The 21,270-nt window shown below is 40.6% G+C and overlaps 1 protein-coding gene across 1 annotated transcript in view; it reads left to right on the forward strand.

The window, feature by feature from the left end:
• ESR2 (estrogen receptor 2) overlaps window positions 1-21,270 on the forward strand; it is a 57,163-nt gene that overhangs the window by 29,004 nt on the left and 6,889 nt on the right. The window contains exons 5-7 of the mRNA XM_066341849.1: window positions 7,729-8,028; window positions 9,282-9,420; window positions 17,492-17,625. Of these exons, the coding sequence (XP_066197946.1) occupies window positions 7,729-8,028; window positions 9,282-9,420; window positions 17,492-17,625 (573 nt within the window). The remainder of the gene's footprint in view (window positions 1-7,728; window positions 8,029-9,281; window positions 9,421-17,491; window positions 17,626-21,270) is intronic.

Genomic DNA, 21,270 nt, shown 5'->3' on the forward strand with positions numbered 1-21,270 from the left:
TGTACTGGATACTCTGTAAACACGCTAACATCCCTGCTCCCCCCACCTCAATTATGTCCTTATTAGTAACCAGTGGGCTTTTTACCAAATCTGTTTCTACTCATTATAATTGTAAAATTATATAATCTAATTAAAATTTATGCAAACATTAAATATAAGTGAGAAACAGTTGTTTCAGTGAAAGTTTGAATAAAGCTATAAAGGGCTAACAGCGATTGTGTTAAGTAGATATGGGGGAGAGGGGGGAGACAAGTTATAAACCTGGAACAATGCTGAATTCAGACTGCTTTATCAGTGCCTAAGGCTTTGCTCTGTTTTAAAGAAGCTGAAACTTAATGGGGGACACGTGGTTGGGGGGTGAGGGTGTTATATTGAATGGGACACTTGAATCCATGTAAACACAATAAATTAAAATTAATTAAAAAAAATTAAAAATAAGCTGAAACTGAAAATTCAGTGACAGTGTATCATGGGTACCATTTATGCAGGAAAATAACATGATTTCATTGACAGAGGTGCTTAAAGAGAAAGCCTTGCTCTCTGACAAAAGATTGCAAGTAAATGTTTCATAGTTTAAAGAATATTTTAAGTGAGTGAATACATATATTTTTTAAATGATGTACAATTTAGTTTTAGGATAAGGATGCTTCTTTTATACAAGGATCTGTTGGGTGACTGTAGCCTGGTGGTTCAGGACCAGGGCAGCAGCACAGGTGCACGCCACCTGTAGGGGGCAGTGTGTGTGATGGGAAGAACAGGAGGACTGGACTCCCATAGATTGAATCTGGCTGACTGTGACTATGCTCAAACGACTTGACCTTTCCGGCCCTCAGTCTTCTTATCTCTGAAACGGAGATATCTGCTCCATCAGGTTTTGTGAGGAATACATATGAAAACGCAATGTCTGGCAGTAAATTTTAATTTTCCTTTCTTTCTCCTTCCCTTATTGAAAATCTCATACAGTTGTGAGTTTGATACCCTATAATCTCATGAGGCAGAGTATAGAGATGTACATAATTAAGCGCTTCCATGGAAAAGGGAATGAGAAAAGGGGTCATTGAATTTGGCCAAAGAGTCACTGGGTAGGCTCTCTAAGAAAAAATATTTTATTATCTTTGGAAATTACAGAAGAAATGAGATGGGTTAATGTGCCAACAGTTGGTTATTTGGTCCTTCACTGACCCAGAAGAAGACAGCTAGGAATGAAGTTTCTGAACCGTGGCTCCTCCTTTCCCAACACTTCTCTGCCCCTCCCCCACGCCCTCCATCTACAATACATTCTTCCTTTCATCTCTGTGTCTCAGAGGAGTAGGGATCCTGCCTGCATTCTGGATTCTCTTGCACCAATCCACATCCCTTTCTATTCAGAAATCATGTATTTTCTGTTATCACTTTTTTTTTCTTCAGGATGTCCAATTCTTTCTTTTCTTTTGAGGCATTAATATGATTGTTTAAATGGCAGGAGGACACCCACTCAGACCAACTTCAGGGGTCAGGCTTCCTTAGAAAGAAGCACAGAAATGTAAATAGTCAGGAGAGCAATCTGAATAGCCATGTACTCGATCCATCTGCTGGTTGGGACAATAGCTCAGCATCTTTCAGACGCTATAAATTGGATGGGGAGGTAGTATGAATTAGTGATTGAAAGCACCAGCTCTGGATTCAGACTACTGATTGGGTTTAGTGTCTGCTTCTGCAATTTTCTATCTTTTCTATCTTGGGCAACTTATTTGAGATCTCTTGTGCCTGCTTCCTCCTCTGTATGTTGGAGATAGTAACAGAACCTGTTCTCCAGGGCGGTTGTCAGATAATCTATGTACTGTAACAATGTATGACACATAGAAGCTTCCAGTAGATGATCACTGCCATTATTATCATTTACTATTATTATTGTTGTTGTTGTCATCATCATCAGCAGCAGCAGCAGCTTTCTCTGGGGCTCTTTCTAATATGGAGTACTCCCATTAGATAGTTGCTCCTTAAGCTCACTCGCAGGCACATTGAGTGACTCTGCGTAGATTACAGTGTCACAGTCATGACACTAGAAATGTCCTTGGTAGAAAAATGTGACTTCCTTTTCAAGGGCTTCATTTTATTGATCTAGAATCCCTGTAACTTATTCAGGGCCTGGTACGTAAGTACTTTGTCAGTGAAAATTAGACAAATAAATTTGAATGTATGGATTCAAAACCTTTCATTTTGTAAACCTGTTTTGTAAACTCCTTAACTTCACATACTCTACAAAAAAGAAATGTGTGATCAGAAAAGGACTTTTTTAAACCATTATTTTTTCATTTAACTGTGGGGATAGTAGTCAATCTTAACTATCTATAGTGCTCTGATTACTAATGAAATGAATTGTTTTAGGCTTTTAATTTTTTTAGTATAAGTTTGATTAAATATCTCTGAATGGATAGAGTCCTTCCTTCTACTGCAACTAGCCAAGAACATGGGGAAAATTCAGATTTATTTTCTTAGGAGCAAATATTAAATTTTCTCATACTTGCTAATTAATAGATATAGTTTTAAAATGTGGACAATTGAATATAGTGAACAAATATAATGGAACTGCAGTGTATCCGTAAAGTCATGGTGCACTTTTGACCGGTCACAGGAAAGCAACAAGAGATGATAGAGGCCCTGGCTGGTTGGCTCAGTGGTAGAGCGTCGGCCTGGCGTGCAGGAGTCCCGGGTTCGATTCCCAGCCAGGGCACACAGGAGAAGCACCCATCTGCTTCTCCACCCCTCCCCCTCTCCTTCCTCTCTGTCTCTCTCTTCCCCTCCCGCAGCCAAGGCTCCATTGGAGGAAAAGATGGCCCCGGGCGCTGAGGATGGCTCTGTGGCCTCTGCCTCAGGTGCTAGAATGGCTCTGGATGCAACAGAGCGATGCCCGAGAGGGGCAGAGCATCGCCCCCTGGCGGGTATGCTGGGTGGATCCTGGTCGGGCACATGCAGGAGTCTGACTGCCTCCCCGTTTCCAGCTTTGGAAAAGTGCAAAAAAAAAGAAAGAAAAAGAAAAAAGATGATAGAAATGTGTAATCTGCACTAAATAAAAGGAAAACGCTCCCAGTTTCTGTACAATGATGTGGCAGCATGTGCGCATGTGCAGATGATAACGTAACACCGTGTATACAGCGGAGCAGTTCATGGCCATGCCAGTCGAGATGTGGACAGTACAGAAGAAAGTTCAGTGTGTTCTGTGGCTCGCTAAATTCGAATCTGTGACCAAAGTGCAACGTGAATATTGGCGCGTTTATAACGAAACACCACCTCATAGGAATAACATTACTTGGTGGGATAAGCAGTTGAAGGAAACCGGCAGTTTGGTGGAGAAACCCCGTTCTGGTAGGCCATCAGTCAGTGATGACTCTGTAGAGGCTATACGGAATAGCTACCTAAGGAGCCCTAAAATATCTGTGCATGAGCCCACATCGAACTGCACTGAATAGGTATGAAACTGGGAGAGTTTTCCTTTTATTTGGTGCAGATTTCACATTTCTATCGTCTTTTGTTGCTTTCCTGTGATTGGTCAAAAGTTCACCATGACTTTATTGTCACATTGTATATAAACTAGATATTTTGAAGATTTTAACTTTTAGATTTTTTTCTTTAGGGAAAATTCATATAAAATTGTATCCATGTTAATGACATCTTGACTTATAACATGTCTTTCTTTTTTTTTTTAGCAAGAGAGACAGAAGGAAGGACAGATAGGGACAGACAGGAAGGGACAGAGATGAGAAGCATCAACTCGTAGTTGCAGCACTTTAGTTGTTCATTGATTGTTTCTCATATGTGTCTTGACTGGGGGGGTGCTCAGGCTGAGCCAGTGACCCATGCTCAAGCCAGCAACCTTGGGATCAAGCCAGCAACCTTTGGGCTCAAGCCAGCAACCATGGGGTCATGTCTATGATCCCACTCTCAAGCTGGTGAACCCACCCTGAAGCCAGATGAGCCCGACCTAAGCCAGCAACCTTGGAGTTTCAAACCTGGCTCCTCTGCCTCCAAGGCTGATGCTCTATCCACTGAGCCACAACGTGGTCAGGCATAATATGTCTTTCTTAATTTTACTTTCACATTGGTCTTTAACCAATGGATCTTTAGAAATACTTTTGTATTCAAATTTATAGAGGTTTAGAAATTATATTTTTATTTTTATTGTAGTATGGCCAGAGAATATGATCTATATATTTAATAATACTTTTAGTTAAGCTTTTATTCATGATGTGATAATTTTTGCAAATGTTCATGAGTTTTTGTAGATCATCTTGGCTCACTGTGCTGTTCAAATGTTCTGTATTCTGACTTTTCTCCTATATTTCTGCTCTGTCAGTGCTGAGAGAGACATGTTAAGATATCCCATTATAACACTAATATATTTGTTAATTTCTCTTTTTCTTTCAATCACTTTTTGATGTTATGTTTGTTGGCTAGGTTTTGTTGTTGCTTTGCTACTTTGATGTATATGAGTTTTGAATTACTTATTTTTTATAATCTGATGATCCTCTTTAATAACTTTTAAAGTTTATGTTGTCTGATATTGATAGGGTAATTCTAACTTATTTGGTTAATTTTTGCTTGTTATATTATTTTGTCCCTTCCAGTTTTTTTTTCTCATATTAGATTTATTTCTTATGATCTCAGACTTGCTCTTAATTGGTTAATTTAGTCTGTTGATGTTTATTGTGATCACTGATATTTGGGTACATTTCTATCATATTGTGCTTTTAAAAACCTCATGCATTTTCTACTTTTTGCCTTTTTGAAACTGGTCCCATTTTCTTGTTTTCTTTTTCCTTGTCTACTTGTTTAGAAGTCATATTTTCTGTTTCAGTTATTTTAGTGACATTTCTATTTTGAACATATATATATATATATATATATATATATATATATATATATATATATATATATATATATTTGTGTGTGTGTGTGTGTGTGTGTGTGTGTGTGACAGAGACAGAGAGAGGGACAGATAAGGACAGACAGACCGGAAGGGAGAGAGATGAGAAGCATCAATTCTTTGTTGCGGCACCTTAGTTTCTCATTATTGCTTTCTCATATGTGCCTTGACCAGGGGGCTACAGCAGACTGAGTGACCCCTTGCTTAAGCCACGACTGTGGGCTCAAGCTGGTGAGCCTTGCTCAAACCAGATGAGCCCGTGCTTATGCTAGCGACCTTGGGGTTTTGAACCTGGATCCTCCACCTCCCAGTCTGATGCTCTATCCACTGTGCCACTTCCTAGTTAGGCTGAACATATATTCTTGATTAATTTGAGAAGTCAAGTCAATCTCTCTAATAGAAACTTCTCATCTCAAATAAAGAAATTTAGAAAGTTCTAACCAAATCATTCCTCTCCTCTTACATGTTATGTTCTTGTTGTTCTACCTCCATTATTTTATTTATCCAATGCTTTATATTTAATCTCATACTTACCAATTTATTTTCTTACTATTGTTTCTTGAATCCCATTGCTTCCTTCTGGTCTCTTTTCCTCCATCCACATCAAAATAGTATAGTAGCTCATAGGGGCTGTGAGTGATATATCTTATCAATCTTTGTTTAATGAAAATGTCTTTAACTTATCCTCAATCTTAAATAATGGTTTAGCTGGGAATATAATTCTAAATGGAAGGATTCTCCCCTCCCCCACCATCTTTTTTTTTTTTTTTTTTGAGGAACCACCATACTTTCTTCCATAATGGTTGTACTACTTTACATCCCCCACCATCTTAAAGCCATTATCCCATTATGTTCTGGTCCATAAAGCTACAGTCACTGAAATACAGTCACTGATACCAGCACAAGAATAAAAATAGAGCTATAAAACACAGTAGAGGATCCAGAAGACACTTTTATTCAGAAGATACTTTAATATGCAATTATTTTTTTAAATGACAAGATATTTTATAGAAATTAATGGGAAAAGCTTATTCAACATATAGTATTGTGGAAAATTGTACATCCATTTGGGAAAACAGAACATGAAATATCAATATGTCATGGTACAAACATACATGAAATTCCAGAGATTTAAACTACAAAGTTCTTAAAGAAGATACAGGAGAATATTTTTATAATTTTGATGTGAAACAAAAAGACAGATTTGACTATGTACTACAGCTTTTATGAAAAGAGACACCATGAGCAAAATTAAAAGATACACAACAAACAAGACAAATATTGTATATAACAAAAATTATTTATTATACTATATAAAGAGCCTTTATAGGTATTTAGGGGGAGAAAAGGGCAAAAGAAACAAGTAGGCAATTCACAAGTAAAAGAAATACAGACTGACCAGGCGGTGTTGCAGTGGATAGAGCGTTGGACTGGGATGCAGACGACCCAGGTTCGAGACCCCGAGGTCGCCAGCTTGAATGTGGGGTCATCTGGGTTGAGCAAAAAGCCCACCAGCTTGAACCCAAGGTTGCTGGCTCCAGCAAGGGGTTACTCAGTCTGCTGAAGGCCCGCAGTCAAGGCACATATGAGAAAGCAATCAATGAACAACTAAGGTGTTGCAACGTGCAATGAAAAGCTAATGATTGATGCTTCTCATCTCTCTCTGTTCCTGTCTGTCTGTCCCTGTCTATCCCTCTCTCTCTCTGAAAAAAAAAAAAAAAGAAATACAAAGGACAAATATATTAGTGAACCATGCTAGTAATTTAAAAAATGCAAAGTAAAATGAGATTAATTGGCTGTCAGATTAGCAATTAAATACTATTAAAATATAAAGATTAAAAATTATCTTTAATGTATAATGGTGTTATGAGAAAATAGGTAGCCCTTATTTAGATTACAAATTTTAAAGTACTTTTGGAGAGTAATCTATCAATATGTATCAAAATTTTAAATGTATATGTACCTTTCTACAGCAGCTTGACATTTTTGAATTTATTATAGAAAGTAGTGATTGGATGCATGTACAAAGATGCATTTTCACTGTAATATTTATACTAACAAAGAAATGATATCCAACCTAGATTTCCATCAACAGGGGACATTTTAAGTAAGTGATGCTATACTCATAAAACAGAATGCTATATAGATTATGAAATTGTAAGATGGCATATGTTTAAAATAAAAAGCAGGTTATAAAATAGTATATACATTATGATTGTCATTTTGTATATAAAATATGGAAAGTAAAAAAACATTAAAAAACAAAGAATTTATGCCAAAATTTGTGGTCTACTATATTTACCAGATTATTTTTCAATTAATTTACTATTTGAAATATACTTATGTATATAAAAAGAATACATACACACACAAACATACATGCAAACATTTTAGGAATGCATTATAAAAGTGTATTATTTGATAACTATTTGGAAATATTAATGTTCATTTCCTAACTTTTCTCCTTCTTCTGCCTGAAGAAAATTTCTAATTTCATGGTTTTGGAATTGAGGTATATCAGTATTCTTTAAAAGAGAAATGGATCTAATATCCATAGGTGACCTTGAAATGGATCACTTGGGCTATTGTCCCTAAAACGTAATATACTGATTTTGCTAATACAGTCACAAATTTAATACTCTTTGGTACTTGCCTTGTAGGCTCCAGAAAATAAGTCAGGCTTCTGTTCTAAGACACATTCTGAGGACAGATTTAGGTCCTATAATAATATCATTGCTTCATATTTACCCTGTCTGCTTGGGGAACTTGGATGCTGGCTTGGAGAAAGGACAGGAGAAAGCACTGTTCTCTGCTCTCCACTTTAGGCTCCCGGAGAGAAAGGTGTGGGTACCGCATAATACGGAGGCAGAGAAACTCCGATGAGCAGCTGCACTATCTGAACAAAGCCAAGAAAAATGGTGGGCATGTTAGCCGAGTGAAGGAGCTGCTGTTGAGTGCCCTGAGCCCGGAGCAGCTGGTGCTCACGCTCCTGGAGGCAGAGCCGCCCAACGTGCTGGTGAGCCGCCCCAGCATGCCTTTCACCGAGGCCTCCATGATGATGTCCCTGACCAAGCTGGCCGACAAGGAGCTGGTGCACATGATCGGCTGGGCCAAGAAAATTCCGGGTAGGACTTTCTGGGTCTTAGCTTTCCGTGTATTTGTAGAAAGGTCTGCCCCTAACATTTATGGGGCAAGAGTACAAAATGGAGGACCACAAAAAGATGTCTCTGTATTTGACAGATTGACAGCTTGATTTATAACCTTTCAATAAAATAAGGTCTTTCTTCCTATCTTGGCATATACACCTTCAGTGTGGCCTGGATGACCAGGTTCCATTTTTAAACTCTGGGACTCCTCTAAGTTCTGTACCAGACATGTCTGTGCAGGGAGATTGGATATGGCAGGGCCCCTTCTGTTCTAGTCCTAACTCCTTGTCCCACCCCACAGCCATCCCACAGTTTTATGCACACCCCATGCATGCCCACCTGTCCTTTGGACACTAGCCTTTGGTCACCTCTCATGCCTGCTCTGGGAGGATGAATGGACCAGGAAAGAGAACCAGCCAAGTTCTGGAAATGCGTTTGGTGACTGCATATAAATTATACTCCCTCCTTCTTTTATCATGGCCTGTGGAGAAAGCATGAGAGATCTCTGCTTTACTTTTGAAGTGCTCACCTCCCTAGAGATTACCTGTTTACTTTCCAGTTCTTTTACCAATGCATGCTATTAGGCTATCAGACTGTTGGGACCTGCTTCAGGAGTTATATTTGCTCTTCAGGATAGAATAACCTGAAGTCAGCTCTCCTACACAGAGAAGAAAGATGCTAACACTGGATGAGAAACTTTAAGCAGTGAGAAAAATTCTTTCAGTTGAAGCCTTGACTTCCTGCAGGGGCTGGCTCTGCTCTGTCTCACGCCCCTCACCCCTCCCAGCCCTAGTCGTGGACTGGGGCTGGACAGGCTGCCTGCTGGCTGGGAGCCCGCATTATCTTAACTTGGCAGTGCAGGGCAGTTATTAGGGTATAACTGACCAAGGTTGGTTCCAGCTTTCTGTTCTTTACTAGCATCTGTCTGGGGAGCTGGATAAGCCTGGGTCACAGTTCTTTATAAATTCTGAAGGGAGTATATTTATCTGTAGAAGGGTCCAGTACTGGAAACTGTGAATTGCACACCTTAAGTTCAAAATTTTCTTCCTCAGGTCAGCGTTTAACCCACATCTTTAAAATATTGTTTACTTATACCCACAGCTTTAGACTATTGTTTATTATAAAATATTGTTTGTATTTTCAAAGCTCTAGAAACTTGCCCTTGTGTTTCTAGAGAAACAAGGAGCAGAGGAGGAGGGCAGGTGTGTCTCACGGCCTCTTGCTCTCCCCAGGCTTTGTGGAGCTCAGCCTGTACGACCAGGTGCGGCTCCTGGAGAGCTGCTGGCTGGAGGTGCTGATGCTGGGGCTGATGTGGCGCTCCATCGACCACCCTGGCAAGCTCATCTTCGCTCCAGACCTCGTTCTGGACAGGTGAGAAAAAAATCCATTGTGTTTCTTCTCTGACTTGAGTGAAGCATTGAGTTCTGGGTGCTGCAATTAAAATCTCACACCTGAAAGGCAATGAAGAAGATTACAATGTCATAAGCTCCTTCACTGGGTCAAGAACCCAAAAAGGAGAGAATGGGTACAAGCATTCAATGTCCTGTGACTCGTTCTTAGTGTGGCAGCCCTATGTTCTACAGAGTATGTGGCTCCCGAGTGTATATAAATCAACTTAGTTTTTCTGCATTGCAAATTCCATTTTCAGGTTATAATTTTAAGTTGCCCTGCTGTTCTTTCCACCTGTCAAGACCAATTATATCACCAGCTCTCTGGATAGGTGGTAAAATCCTTACAAATCTGCCAGGTTTATTTTAACGATCTTGAACTCATTCTCACTCATGTACTATGTAGCATTTTTGGCAATTAAAGTAGAAGGAATGGTCATTAAAGATGAGAGTTAGTGGAAATTGGGGAATGCTATAACCTGGTTGTATTTAGTTTTCTTTTAAAGATGCCAGAGATAAGGAACCAATTTTTAATTAACTTAAGTGAACTGTTCATGGAAGAAAAGCTGGAACAGACAGCATTCAAGCATTTTAGTAGGAAAAGTAGATACTTCCATGGCGGAAATTTGAGCAGTTTGAAAATCTCCATGGAAACTGATTTCCACATTCCTTATTTATAAAAAGTTCTAGAGTTGAATGCAGTCACATTTGACTCTGTGCAGAGTAGGATACCTAGTGCTATGAATGGAAAATATCTGCCCCAACTCTTGGTGTTACCTCTTTGGATCATCAGAAGATCCTTCTGCACATGTTAGGCAATTGAAAAGTGTCCCCAAGATATTAGCACCCATTTTACCTGTCATAGATGACAACATTGGTAAAGAGTACTGTTCTAAGTAATGGAGGTGTTTTGGTGGAGAATGGAGCCTTTGGGAAGAGCAGGAACAGGGGATGTGGCTCAAGCACGATCAAACCCAGATGGTAAACCACAGAGGGAGGTTCTGAAAGCCTAGAATGGGTAAGACCCTCCAGTAACAATCAAAATAGCTAGCTTACTGGCACTATCTTTAGCCTTTGACGTGTATTCACTCATTTCCTCTTCACAGCAGCCCTTTCTGGGCAGGCAACATTATGATCCCTATCCTTCACATATGAGAATGGGAGGTTAGGTGATTTCCTAATTACAGAGTAGTAAGTGCTGGGGCTGGGCATAGAGGTCTGGCTGTGAGATCCACACTCGTAACTATAACAGTACATGCCTCTCAGAGGGATCGAGATCTAGAAGGGGAAAGAGGAGGCTAAAAGGCAAACTAACTTTCTACTTCATTTTTTTGTTTTAGAATAGCTCTATTTTACTCTCTTCCCACTTCTGCTGTCATCTCATGGTACCATATTGCGTGGCTGGCTGAAAGGCTAAGCCAGGGGTCTCCAAACTTTTTACACAGGAGGCCAGTTCACTGTCCCCCAGACCGTTGGAGGGCCTGACTATAAAAAAAACTATGAACAAATCCCTATGCATACTGCACATATCTTATTTTAAAGTAAAAAAAACAAAACGGGAACAAATACAATATTTAAAATAAAGAACAAGTAAATTTAAATCAACATACTGACCAGTATTTCAATGGGAACTATGGGCCTGCTTTTGGCTAATGAGATGGTCAATGTCTAGTTCCATATTTGTCACAGCTAGCCGTAACAAGTGATATGACGCACTTCCGGAGCTGTGAGGTGTGCGTTCCGCATCACCAGAAGTAGTGACGCTGCGTTTTGCTCTCACTGACCACCAATGAAAGAGGTGCCCCTTCCGGAAGTTGCGGCGGGGGCCAGATAAATGGCCTCAGGGGGCCACAGTTTGGGGACCCCTGGACTAAGCAGACAATCAAGCCATCCCTCATGTTCTTTCTTTCCTTTCTTTTTTCTTTTCTTTTTCACTCATTATGTTCCACTTGTTATTTAAATCCACATTCATTCCCCCTCTCTGCCCCCCCCTCTCTCTCTCACACACACACACACACACACACACACACACACACACAATTATCTGAGAAGTTAGTGCTAGGAAGAAGTATTATCCCTTGATAAGTCAACATATTTGCAGACTTAGGATTAAGTTATTTTACTTTTTGTCTTGATTTCTAAATTGATGATTCAGTTGGTGTTTCTTTTCAGTGACTGTTTTATTTCTGATTTTAAATATGATTCACTCTCCTCCTTGTGTGGGCTTTTAAACTTCTACAGGTATGTGTATAAGTTACTATAAATTGACACAAATCCCATACAAGTTTTAGGTGTAGTTTTTGATTAAGTAATAGAAGAAAAAACAAAGAAGTCTTTTTTTTTTTTTTTTTTTTTGTATTTTTCTGAAGTTGGAAACGGGGAGGCAGTCAGACAGACTCCCGCATGTGCCCGACCAGGATCCACTTGGCATGCCCACCAGGGGGTGATGCTCTGCCCATCTGGGGCGTTGCTCTGTTGCAACCAGAGCCATTCTAGCACCTGAGGCAGAGGCCATAGAGCCATCCCCAGCGCCTGGGCCAACTTTGCTCCAATGAAGCCTTGCTTCGGGAGAGGAAGAGAGAGACAGAGAGGAAGGAGAGGGGGAGGGGTGGAGAAGCAGATGGGTGCTTCTCCTGTGTGCCCTGGCCGGGAATTGAACCCGGTACTCCTGCATGCCAGGCCGATGCTCTACCACTAAGCCAACCGGCCAGGGCCCAAAGAAGTCTTTTTTTAATAAACTTTTTTTTTAAGTGAGAGGAGGGGAGATGGTGAGACAGATTCCCGCATGTGCCCCGACCTGGGCTGCAACCCCTATCTGGGACTGATGCTCAAATCAACCAAGCTATTTTTAGTGCCTGAGGCTGACATACTGGGACTACTCCAGCTATCCTCAGCACCCCAGGCCAACACTCAAACCAATCAAACCACTGGCTGTGAGAGGGGAAGGGGAGAGAAGGAGGAGAGAAGCAGATGGTTGCTTCTCATGTGTGCCCTAATTAGGAGTCAAACCTGGGATATCCATATACTAGGCTGATGCCCTGTCCACTTAGCCAATTGCCCAGAGCCTTAATAAACTATTTTTAACAGACTCACATTACTCTTTAAAAATACTTGAAAGTATTATGTTTTACAACATATAAATCTAGTTTATTTGATTGACTATGAAGAGGAATTCTTGGAAATTGTAAATGCAGACATTGAGTAGGCATATATTTTGGAGTGCCTACTGGTGGTTATTTTTGTTGCAATTTCTATTATTGTTTTTAACACATTAACTCTGTAAAGTCTAGGATTTCAAACCTAAGATTTTCAATGCATCTATTATATACAGATAAGTATGTTTTTATGTTATGAGTATATTTTTGGAGGAGTTGCTTATTCAAAAGTATTCAAAATGTTACTTATTCAAAAAGTCAGGCATCATGCAGCATAAAGAAATTCTATTATGAACTTATGTGAATAAGGAATTTTCACACTACTTAAAAATAACTGTCATTTGGTGGATTGTCATATCAGAGTTCCTTCAAGTGGTGGTTATGGCCATATAAGCAGTGAATACAACTAAATTAACCCATTTGTGGAGATTGAGAATATAATTTCTGCTTCCCTTTATTCTTGTTGAGGCTTCTGCAGCGAGAAAACTTGAACCTACTGAGGATGAGAGGAAAACCCGGGTATCTCAGCTTATTTCTAGCAAGGTAGTTCTTTTAGTAATGACTGGTATGACAAATTCCGATGGAGATCTACCACAGAATGTGAGATTCTTCTGTTTGCAAAAAAAAAAAAAAATCACATATGCTAAGACATTTAGTGTCCTTAGCATCAACAGAAAGCCGGCTAATGTTAAATGTGATAAAAAGAAAAGTCAGAGGTGGTTTAGATCTGGGCTTCAACCCCACTATGGATGTTTATGGACTTTCATGGAATCGTATACCTAATTGTGATTGTTCTGAGTTTGCATTCACGTTTCTTATTTGTGTACTGACTTTCTTTAAGATACCAACTGAATTTTCACTTCTAAATTCTCAGTTTTGGACTCAGATAATTGTCACTTAAGTCTTTTCCATGTGCTAAGCCTTGAGCCCCCTTCCCATTGCCACCCACACAGCGGTAAACTGAGGTCTGTAGCCACATGGGTGCTGCCAGTGGATATAAATGTTGTTACAAAATAACGTACCCCAAAGTGAGGTTCACTCATTCAGCATGCTGTCTTTGGTATCAAACAGACTATCTTTCTTTTATGAAGAGGTGGTGGTTATCAAATATTCTGCTCACAAAAATTAGGGGATATTTTATCGCTTCATATTCATTTTGAAATATCCTAATTTTTGAGAGCAGTATAATAAGATAGTCCACATGGAACTTCTACTTTTTAATTTTTTTTCTTGAATTTGTTAGGGTAACATTGATTAATAAGATTATATAAGTTTCAGCTGTACAATTATATAACAAATCATCTGTGTGTAGTATTTTGTGGTCACTACCCAAAACCAAGTCTCCCTTTGTGGAACTACTACTTTTTTTAAAAATTAATTTTAATGGGGTGACATTGATAAATCAGGGTACATATGTTCAGAGAAAACATCTCTGTTATTTTGACATTTGATTATGCTGCATTCCCATCACCCAAAGTCCAGTTGTCTTCCGTCACCTTCTAACTGGTTTTCTTTGTGCTCCTCCCCTCCCCCAACCCCCTTCCTCTCCCCCCCCACCCCATAACCCCCACACTCTTGTCCATGTCTCTGAGTCTCATTTTTATGTCCCAGCTATGTATGGAATCATATAGTTCTTAGTTTTTTCTGATTTACTTATTTTGCTCAGTATAATGTTCTCAAGGTCCATCCATGTTGTTGTAAATGATCCAATGTCATCATTTCTTATGGCTGAAGAGCTACTACTTTTTTTTTTTTTTCATTTTTCCGAAGCTGGAAATGGGGAGGCAGTCAGACAGACTCCCGCATGCGCCCGACCGGGATCCACCCGGCATGCCCACCAGGGGGCGATGTTCTGCCCCTCTGGGGCGTTGCTCTGTTGCATCCAGAGCCATTCTAGCGCCTGAGGCAGAGGCCACAGAGCCATCCTCAGCGCCCGGGCCATCTTTGCTCCAATGGAGCCTCAGCTGCAGGAGGGGAAGAGAGAGACAGAGAGGAAGGAGAGGGGGAGGGGTGGAGAAGCAGATGGGCGCTTCTCCTGTGAGCCAACCGGCCAGGGCGAACTACTACTTTTTAATTTAGCTCTAGTTTATGGGCAAATGGTGTGCAAAAGTAATTTTCCATGAGTAGGTTGATTTGATTGATATATTGTTTCAACATTTTAGCATTCAGCTCATTTTCTCTCTATCTTGAATTCAAATTTTTTTATCCTGTCCTAATTGCTTACACATAATTCACTGTCAATCATGGTTACAAAGTAAATGATATAGAGCAGTGGTCCCCAACCCCCGGGCTGCAGACCGGTATCGGTCCGTGGGCCATTTGGTACCGGTCCACAGAGAAAGAATAAATAACTTACATTATTTCCGTTTTATTTATATTTAAGTCTGAATGATGTTTTATTTTTTTAAAAATGACCAGATTCCCTCTGTTACATCCGTCTAAGACTCACTCTTGATGCTTGTCTCGGTCACGTGATACATTTATCCGTCCCACCCTAAAGGCCAGTCTGTGAAAATATTTCCTGACATTAAACCGGTCCGTGGCCCAAAAAAAGGTTGGGGACCACTGATATAGAGCACATTAATTTGTTAAAGTCTTTCCTCCCTTTGTTCTGTATAACTTGTTTTCAAGTAGAACTTTATTAGGGTGTCATTTACGGGGGCAGCACCCATGTGACTACAGACCTCAGTTTACCTGTGTGGGTGGCAATGGGAATATACTTTATTGCCCCTATATTTCTCACTTATCTTCTAGAAATATATTTGGTTTCTATAGCCTATGAAGAAAAGTATTCTAACTCGGCCACATCTTGAATGAAATGGTGGCTGTCACACCTGCTAGAGAGAGCAGTCAGACCAAGTCCTTCAGAGCTGGTTTAGAAATTCACCTTTTCCATGAGGTTCGCATGTTTTAGTTACTGTTTGTTATAGCAGTTATCAGGGCTTATGCCCCAAACGTAAACTCCATCTCTCTCCATTTTTGAAATATGAATTTGTATTAAAATAGCATGTATTTTCATGAGAAAATGGTACTAATTTCAATATTTAGGGGCATGTTCTTAGGCACAGGTGGCAACTTCCTCAAAGTAGGGTTGATTTCAGCCGAGTCCCCTTGTCATACTACTTGGGGGTGAGTGTGTGTATGCACACGTGTGCCTAACCTCACCTCTGACTGAGTCTCACAAAAGAGGAAGCCAGCTATTAAACCATCAGTGCAGGAGTTGGTGGATTTTTTGTTTTTTGCCTCCAGAGATGTTTGAAAACCAGCTTTTCCCAGGATAAGACGTCTTCAAGCCCGATAGTTACAGTTTCCAATGTTGTGCCCAGACAGAGGGATTTGGTGATGCGGCATGAGGGGTTTTAGTGAACGGGTATTTCTTGTGCCTCTGCTGTGTGCACGACATGCATGGTCCTTACCGGACGCTTGCAGCTGGCTGCCTGGGCGAGTGCAGAGCAGGCAGGCGGGCAGGTCAGGCGTGGGGAGGGTTGGGGGCTCCCTACAGATTTTGGTACCATTCATCCAGGGCTCTGATTCTCCAAGGTGGCCTTTCCCTGTGAGTGATTCTAGAGGGCATCCGTGTTTTATCACTTAATGTGTGCACTTCTGAAAAACTTCATGTGGTTGTAGAAGTTGCAATGCTTGCTTGCCAAAGCGAGCAGGTTGCATGCTTGAGGCTTTGTGTCGGTGAGTCTGGGGTTTCCAGTGCTGTGGAGTGCAGAGCCCGGTGAACTGCGGTCCTTACATAGTCCTGAATGGGAAGGCTTCGCCAGCTTTGGCAACACCCACTGGTGTCAGTTCATTTGAATTCTACAGAGGCCCTTCCCCAACAATCACCATCACTGGGTATGTCCTGGCGTGGGGCTGGGGGAAGGAAGGGGGTAACAGACAGTTCTTTAAAGATCTCAGGTCCCCTCAGGGGCTGCTCTGGGGACTGAAAATGAAGCTCACAGACACCTGTGGCTGCCCTTGACTGTGCACCTTTCAGGCTTTTAGAAGCAAATAAAAGTTTTGTGGCACAATCATCTAACTGCTTGTCAAGGACTTCCAATAACTCCAAGACTGATGATAAAAGAAGTTTCTTGGGAGCAGTAAGACAGAATGATAAGTGTCTGGCTGAAACTGGTATTTTTTAGATACTGTTAAAGTAACTTACTTCAAAAGTGTACTTAAAAATTCATGTCTATTAGGAGTGGGAGTGCTCAGAAGAAATTATATGATTATATGGTTCAAAGTTTGCCTAAAATTTTTGCTTAAAAATAATCTTTAGCAAGTCAAAAATTTCCATGTCTCCATGTCTGCCTTTCCTGATGCTAATCTATCTTCTCTAATAGTGATTTCTTTGTATGTCATGTTAGCTTTTTCTTGAAATTCCTTTACATGTCTCTTAATTGCCCCACTAGTTTCTAAATGATCGTGAGGAAATGAGAGTTAAGCTCTGGATATGAAGGATCATTTCTTCTCGGGCTATCTGCTTCTGTCAGGGTCAGTCTTCCTCATTAGCACGTCTTCTGACGGGAACCTGCAATGTCTCATTTTAGTAATATGTGCCGTGTCTCAGGCCGGCTGGCTGAAATGGTCAGATTATCAACAAAAATGCTATTTCTTTAAGATAACATTTATAAACAGGTAGAAAAAGAAAATGTAGTTCTAATGCACATTCTTGCCTAAATAGTATTTATTCAAATCTTTACTTTAGGGACTTATAGGAAATGCCCTGTTCTCTTTATAGGAAGATGAATTCTAGCAATTTCATATCACTGGATGTGGTCTCATCAGTACCTTGTGATAGTTAAAATGTGTACAAAATGAAATTTAAGATTAAAAAGAAAATACTCCTTATTGCCTTTGATGGTTGCCTGAAGCTGTCATTTTCTTAAATTTTTAAATGAACTTTTGTAGGGATGAAGGCAAATGCGTGGAAGGAATTCTGGAAATCTTCGACATGCTCCTGGCAACGACTTCAAGGTTTCGTGAGTTAAAACTCCAGCACAAAGAGTATCTCTGTGTCAAGGCCATGATCCTTCTGAACTCCAGTAAGTAACCACACAGCTGGGCCGTGTTTTATTGGGGAGGGGGTAATGCTATTTCTAGAGGAGGATTGAACTTCTTATTTTATTCAAAAAGGGGAAAATGGCTTTCTTTCCGATTTCTCTGTTAAATTTGATGGCGATTTCAACTGTGATTAACTTGAATAGAAATTGTTCATTGGGTGAATTACTGGTAGTCATTTAAAAAGTGGCTTAAGCCACTTTCCTGGAAAAGAGAAAAATGACCTTTAAAATGTTTACCATTCAGCCTTTTTGCATGTTTATACAGACACGTTACATGGTTGACATGTGTTTATATTTAGTGTTTTGAGTTCTGCTTTTACGGATTCATTTGTTCTTTCATTGATTGGTTCATAAAGACATTAAAAATATAGTTCTGCCTTTACGTAGCTCATGGTAGAGAGGGGAAGAGGGGGAGGGAGGGAGAGAGAGGACAGGAACCACTGAAAAGCTCCCCGTGCTGTAATGAAGTGTGTACAGAGTACCACAGCAGTGCTTACAGAGGGGGGTGTTTGACTGCGTCTCTGAGGGTGGGCAGCTGGAAGGAGCTGGCCCAGAGGAACGGAACGACATGAGCGAGCTAGGAGCGGCAGGTCCTGCTGTGGCAGAGCAGAGGGGGAGGGGACAGGGTTGTAAGTGCAGCGCTGAGGAGCCACAGCACACCTCGGGTTGAGAAGCCCTGGAAGAGGTTCAAATGGGAGGATCAAGGACAGGTAGGCGTCCCTGAAAGCTTACTCTGGCTTCCAGGTGGAGGCCTGACTGGAGAGGGCACAGACAGGCGTGGTGCCCAGTCAGGGTCGTGAGAGACAATGAGAGCCTAGACTAACGGGCTGTGGAGGGGCCAGGACAGAAGGGGCCTGACGCAGAAAATACGGGGCTTAGAGGAGGGATGTGAGGAAGGTGGTTCCTAAGATATGTTTATGTTGTAGCCTTGCTATTTTTCTTATTATGTAAATAATACCTGGTTATTGTAAACATTCTAACACAAGAAAAACATATAAGGAAGAAAATAAAAATCACTGGGAATACACCCCCAAGATAACCGCCATAATTTGGGTGATCATTCTTTAATAGCTCTATTGATTGATTGACAGATAGTTAGAAAAGATATATATATATAGATATATATCTATATATCTATATCTATATATATATATATAGAGAGAGATACACACATGCTTATATACATAATTTTATACAAACAGCATAGCATCTTATATAAAAAATATGAGTACTTTGAAAGAGGCTCTTTTTTATTTATTTATTTTAATTTTTATTGATTTTTCTGAGAGGAGAGAGAGAGAAAGGGGAAGGAACGGGAAGCATCAACTCATAGTAGTTGCTTCTAATATATACCTTGACCGAGCAAGCCTAGGGTTTTGAACTGGTGACCTCAATGTTCCAGGTTGACACTTTATCCACTGTACCACCACAGGTCAGGCGAAAGAAGCTTGCTTTGATCATATCCTTTGTTTTGTTTGTTTCAGAGACAGAGAGAGGGACAGATAGGGACAAACAAGAAGGGAGAGAGATGAGAAGCATCAATTTTTTGTTGTGGCTCCTTAGTCTCCTTAGTTGTTCATTGATTGCTTTCTCATATGTGCCTTGACTGGCGGGATGCAGTAGAGTGAGTGACCCCTTGCTCAAGCCAGAGACCTCTGGGCTCAAGCCAGCAACCCTGCACTCAAGCCAGATGAGCCTGCACTCAAACCAGCAACCTTGGGATTTCAAACCTGGGTCCTCTGCATCCTAATCTGACGCTCTATCCACTGCGCCACCACCTGCTCAGGCTGATCATATCTTTTGCTTGACTTTCCCACCCCAACACCAAGTAGTTAATTTAACTAGAGGGTGGACTTTGTACCTTCTCCCATCCATCAATAATTATTTAAAAGAATACCTCACTTCTAACATATTCAGATAAGCTTTTTACTTTGCAAAAAATCAGACAGTACATACAAATACTTCTCTGCATCATGCTTTTTTACTTTTTTTTATTATTATTAAGTGAGAGGTGGGGAGGCAGAGAGACTGACTCCCACATGTGCCCTGACCAGGATCCACCCGGAAAGCCTAATAGGGGGTGATGCTCTGCCCATCTGGGGCCACTGCTCTGTTGCTTGGCAATCGAGCTATTTTAGTGCCTGAGGTGAGGCCATGGTGCCATCCTCAGTGCCTGGGGCCAACTTGCTCGAATGAACCATGAATTCAGGAGGAAGAGGAGGAGGAGGAGGAGGAGGAGGAGGAGGAGAGAGAGAGAGAGAGAGAGAGAGAGAGAGAGAGAAAGGGGAGGGGTGGAGAAGCAGATGGTCTCTTTTCCTGTGTGCCCTGACTGGGAATTGAACCCGGGACTTAACATGTCAGGCAGATGCTCTACCACTAAGCCAACTGGCCAGGGCCTCTTTTTGACTTTTCAAAATGTGAGACCCTGGCCGGGTAGTGGGTTAGAGCATCCTCCCAACATGCTGAGGTTCTGTCCCTTGTCAGGGCACATGGAAGAATCAACCAATGAATGCATGGATAATTGGAACAATCCATGAAAATAGATCAATGTTTCTCTCTCTAAAAATCAATCCGTAAAATTTTTTTAAAAAATTGATATGAAATCCCTTTAGCTCAACTGGGAGAGAGCTAAATGAATCTTTCCAGTGACGGCATTGTCTGAATTGTTCAATCACTTATCTATCACTAGGCCTTTATTTAATATAGAGTTCCTTTTCCCCCTAGCATTATAAACATTGCTGCAATAAATAGAGATGTGTTATTTTGAACACACTTCTAAGTTTGTATCTTGTTTGTGTACTGTACAGTTTACTGTCTACCTGGTATTCATTTGACCCAGCTGCTACACCAGGTATTGGTTGCTTTGCTTAGCTATTTATTCTTGTTGGGCCTTTACATTATTGTTGCTTATTTCTCAAATAATATGTATATCCAGGTTTTAATCCTCAACTAAGGGATTAGGGGTCCCTTCTTCTGGGCAACATATGGGACTTTGTTACCTAGATTTTATCCAATTTTAGTGCTTACTGTTTGAAACAACAGCAATCTTTGAGGTCATATTATGCCACTTTATTTTTTTATGTCCAGTACTCCATGCATCCATTTATTTATTTTTTAATGAATGTTTTTGGTGACATTGGTTCACGAAATCATACAGCTTTCAATTGTACAACTCAACAAAACATCATCTGCACACTACATCGTGTGCCCATCACCCCAAGCAAAGTTTCTTTCTGGCCCCATTCCCCCCCTTTGCACACTCCCCCTAACCTCGACCCCTTTCCCTCTGGCTGTCAGCACACAGTTATCTGTATCCATGTGTTATTTTATATACATATATATATGTATGTGTGTGTGTATATATATATGTATGTATGTGTGTGTGTATATGTATGTGTGTGTATATATATATGGATATATATGTATGTATGTGTGTTTTTTTGCTTAATCCCTTCACCTTCTTTTATCTGTCCTCCAACCCCCCTTCTCGCTGACAGCTGTCCATCTGTTCCACGTATCCAGGTGTCTTTGTATTGTGTTCATCAGTTTATTTTGTTCACTAGAGCCAAAGCAGCAGTTCGGAAGCCAGAACTCAGTGCAGAGTGTGGTTGTATGGGTCCCGGCTGC

This window comes from Saccopteryx leptura, chromosome 6, assembly GCF_036850995.1.
Source record: "Saccopteryx leptura isolate mSacLep1 chromosome 6, mSacLep1_pri_phased_curated, whole genome shotgun sequence".
Lineage (NCBI taxonomy): Eukaryota > Metazoa > Chordata > Mammalia > Chiroptera > Emballonuridae > Saccopteryx > Saccopteryx leptura.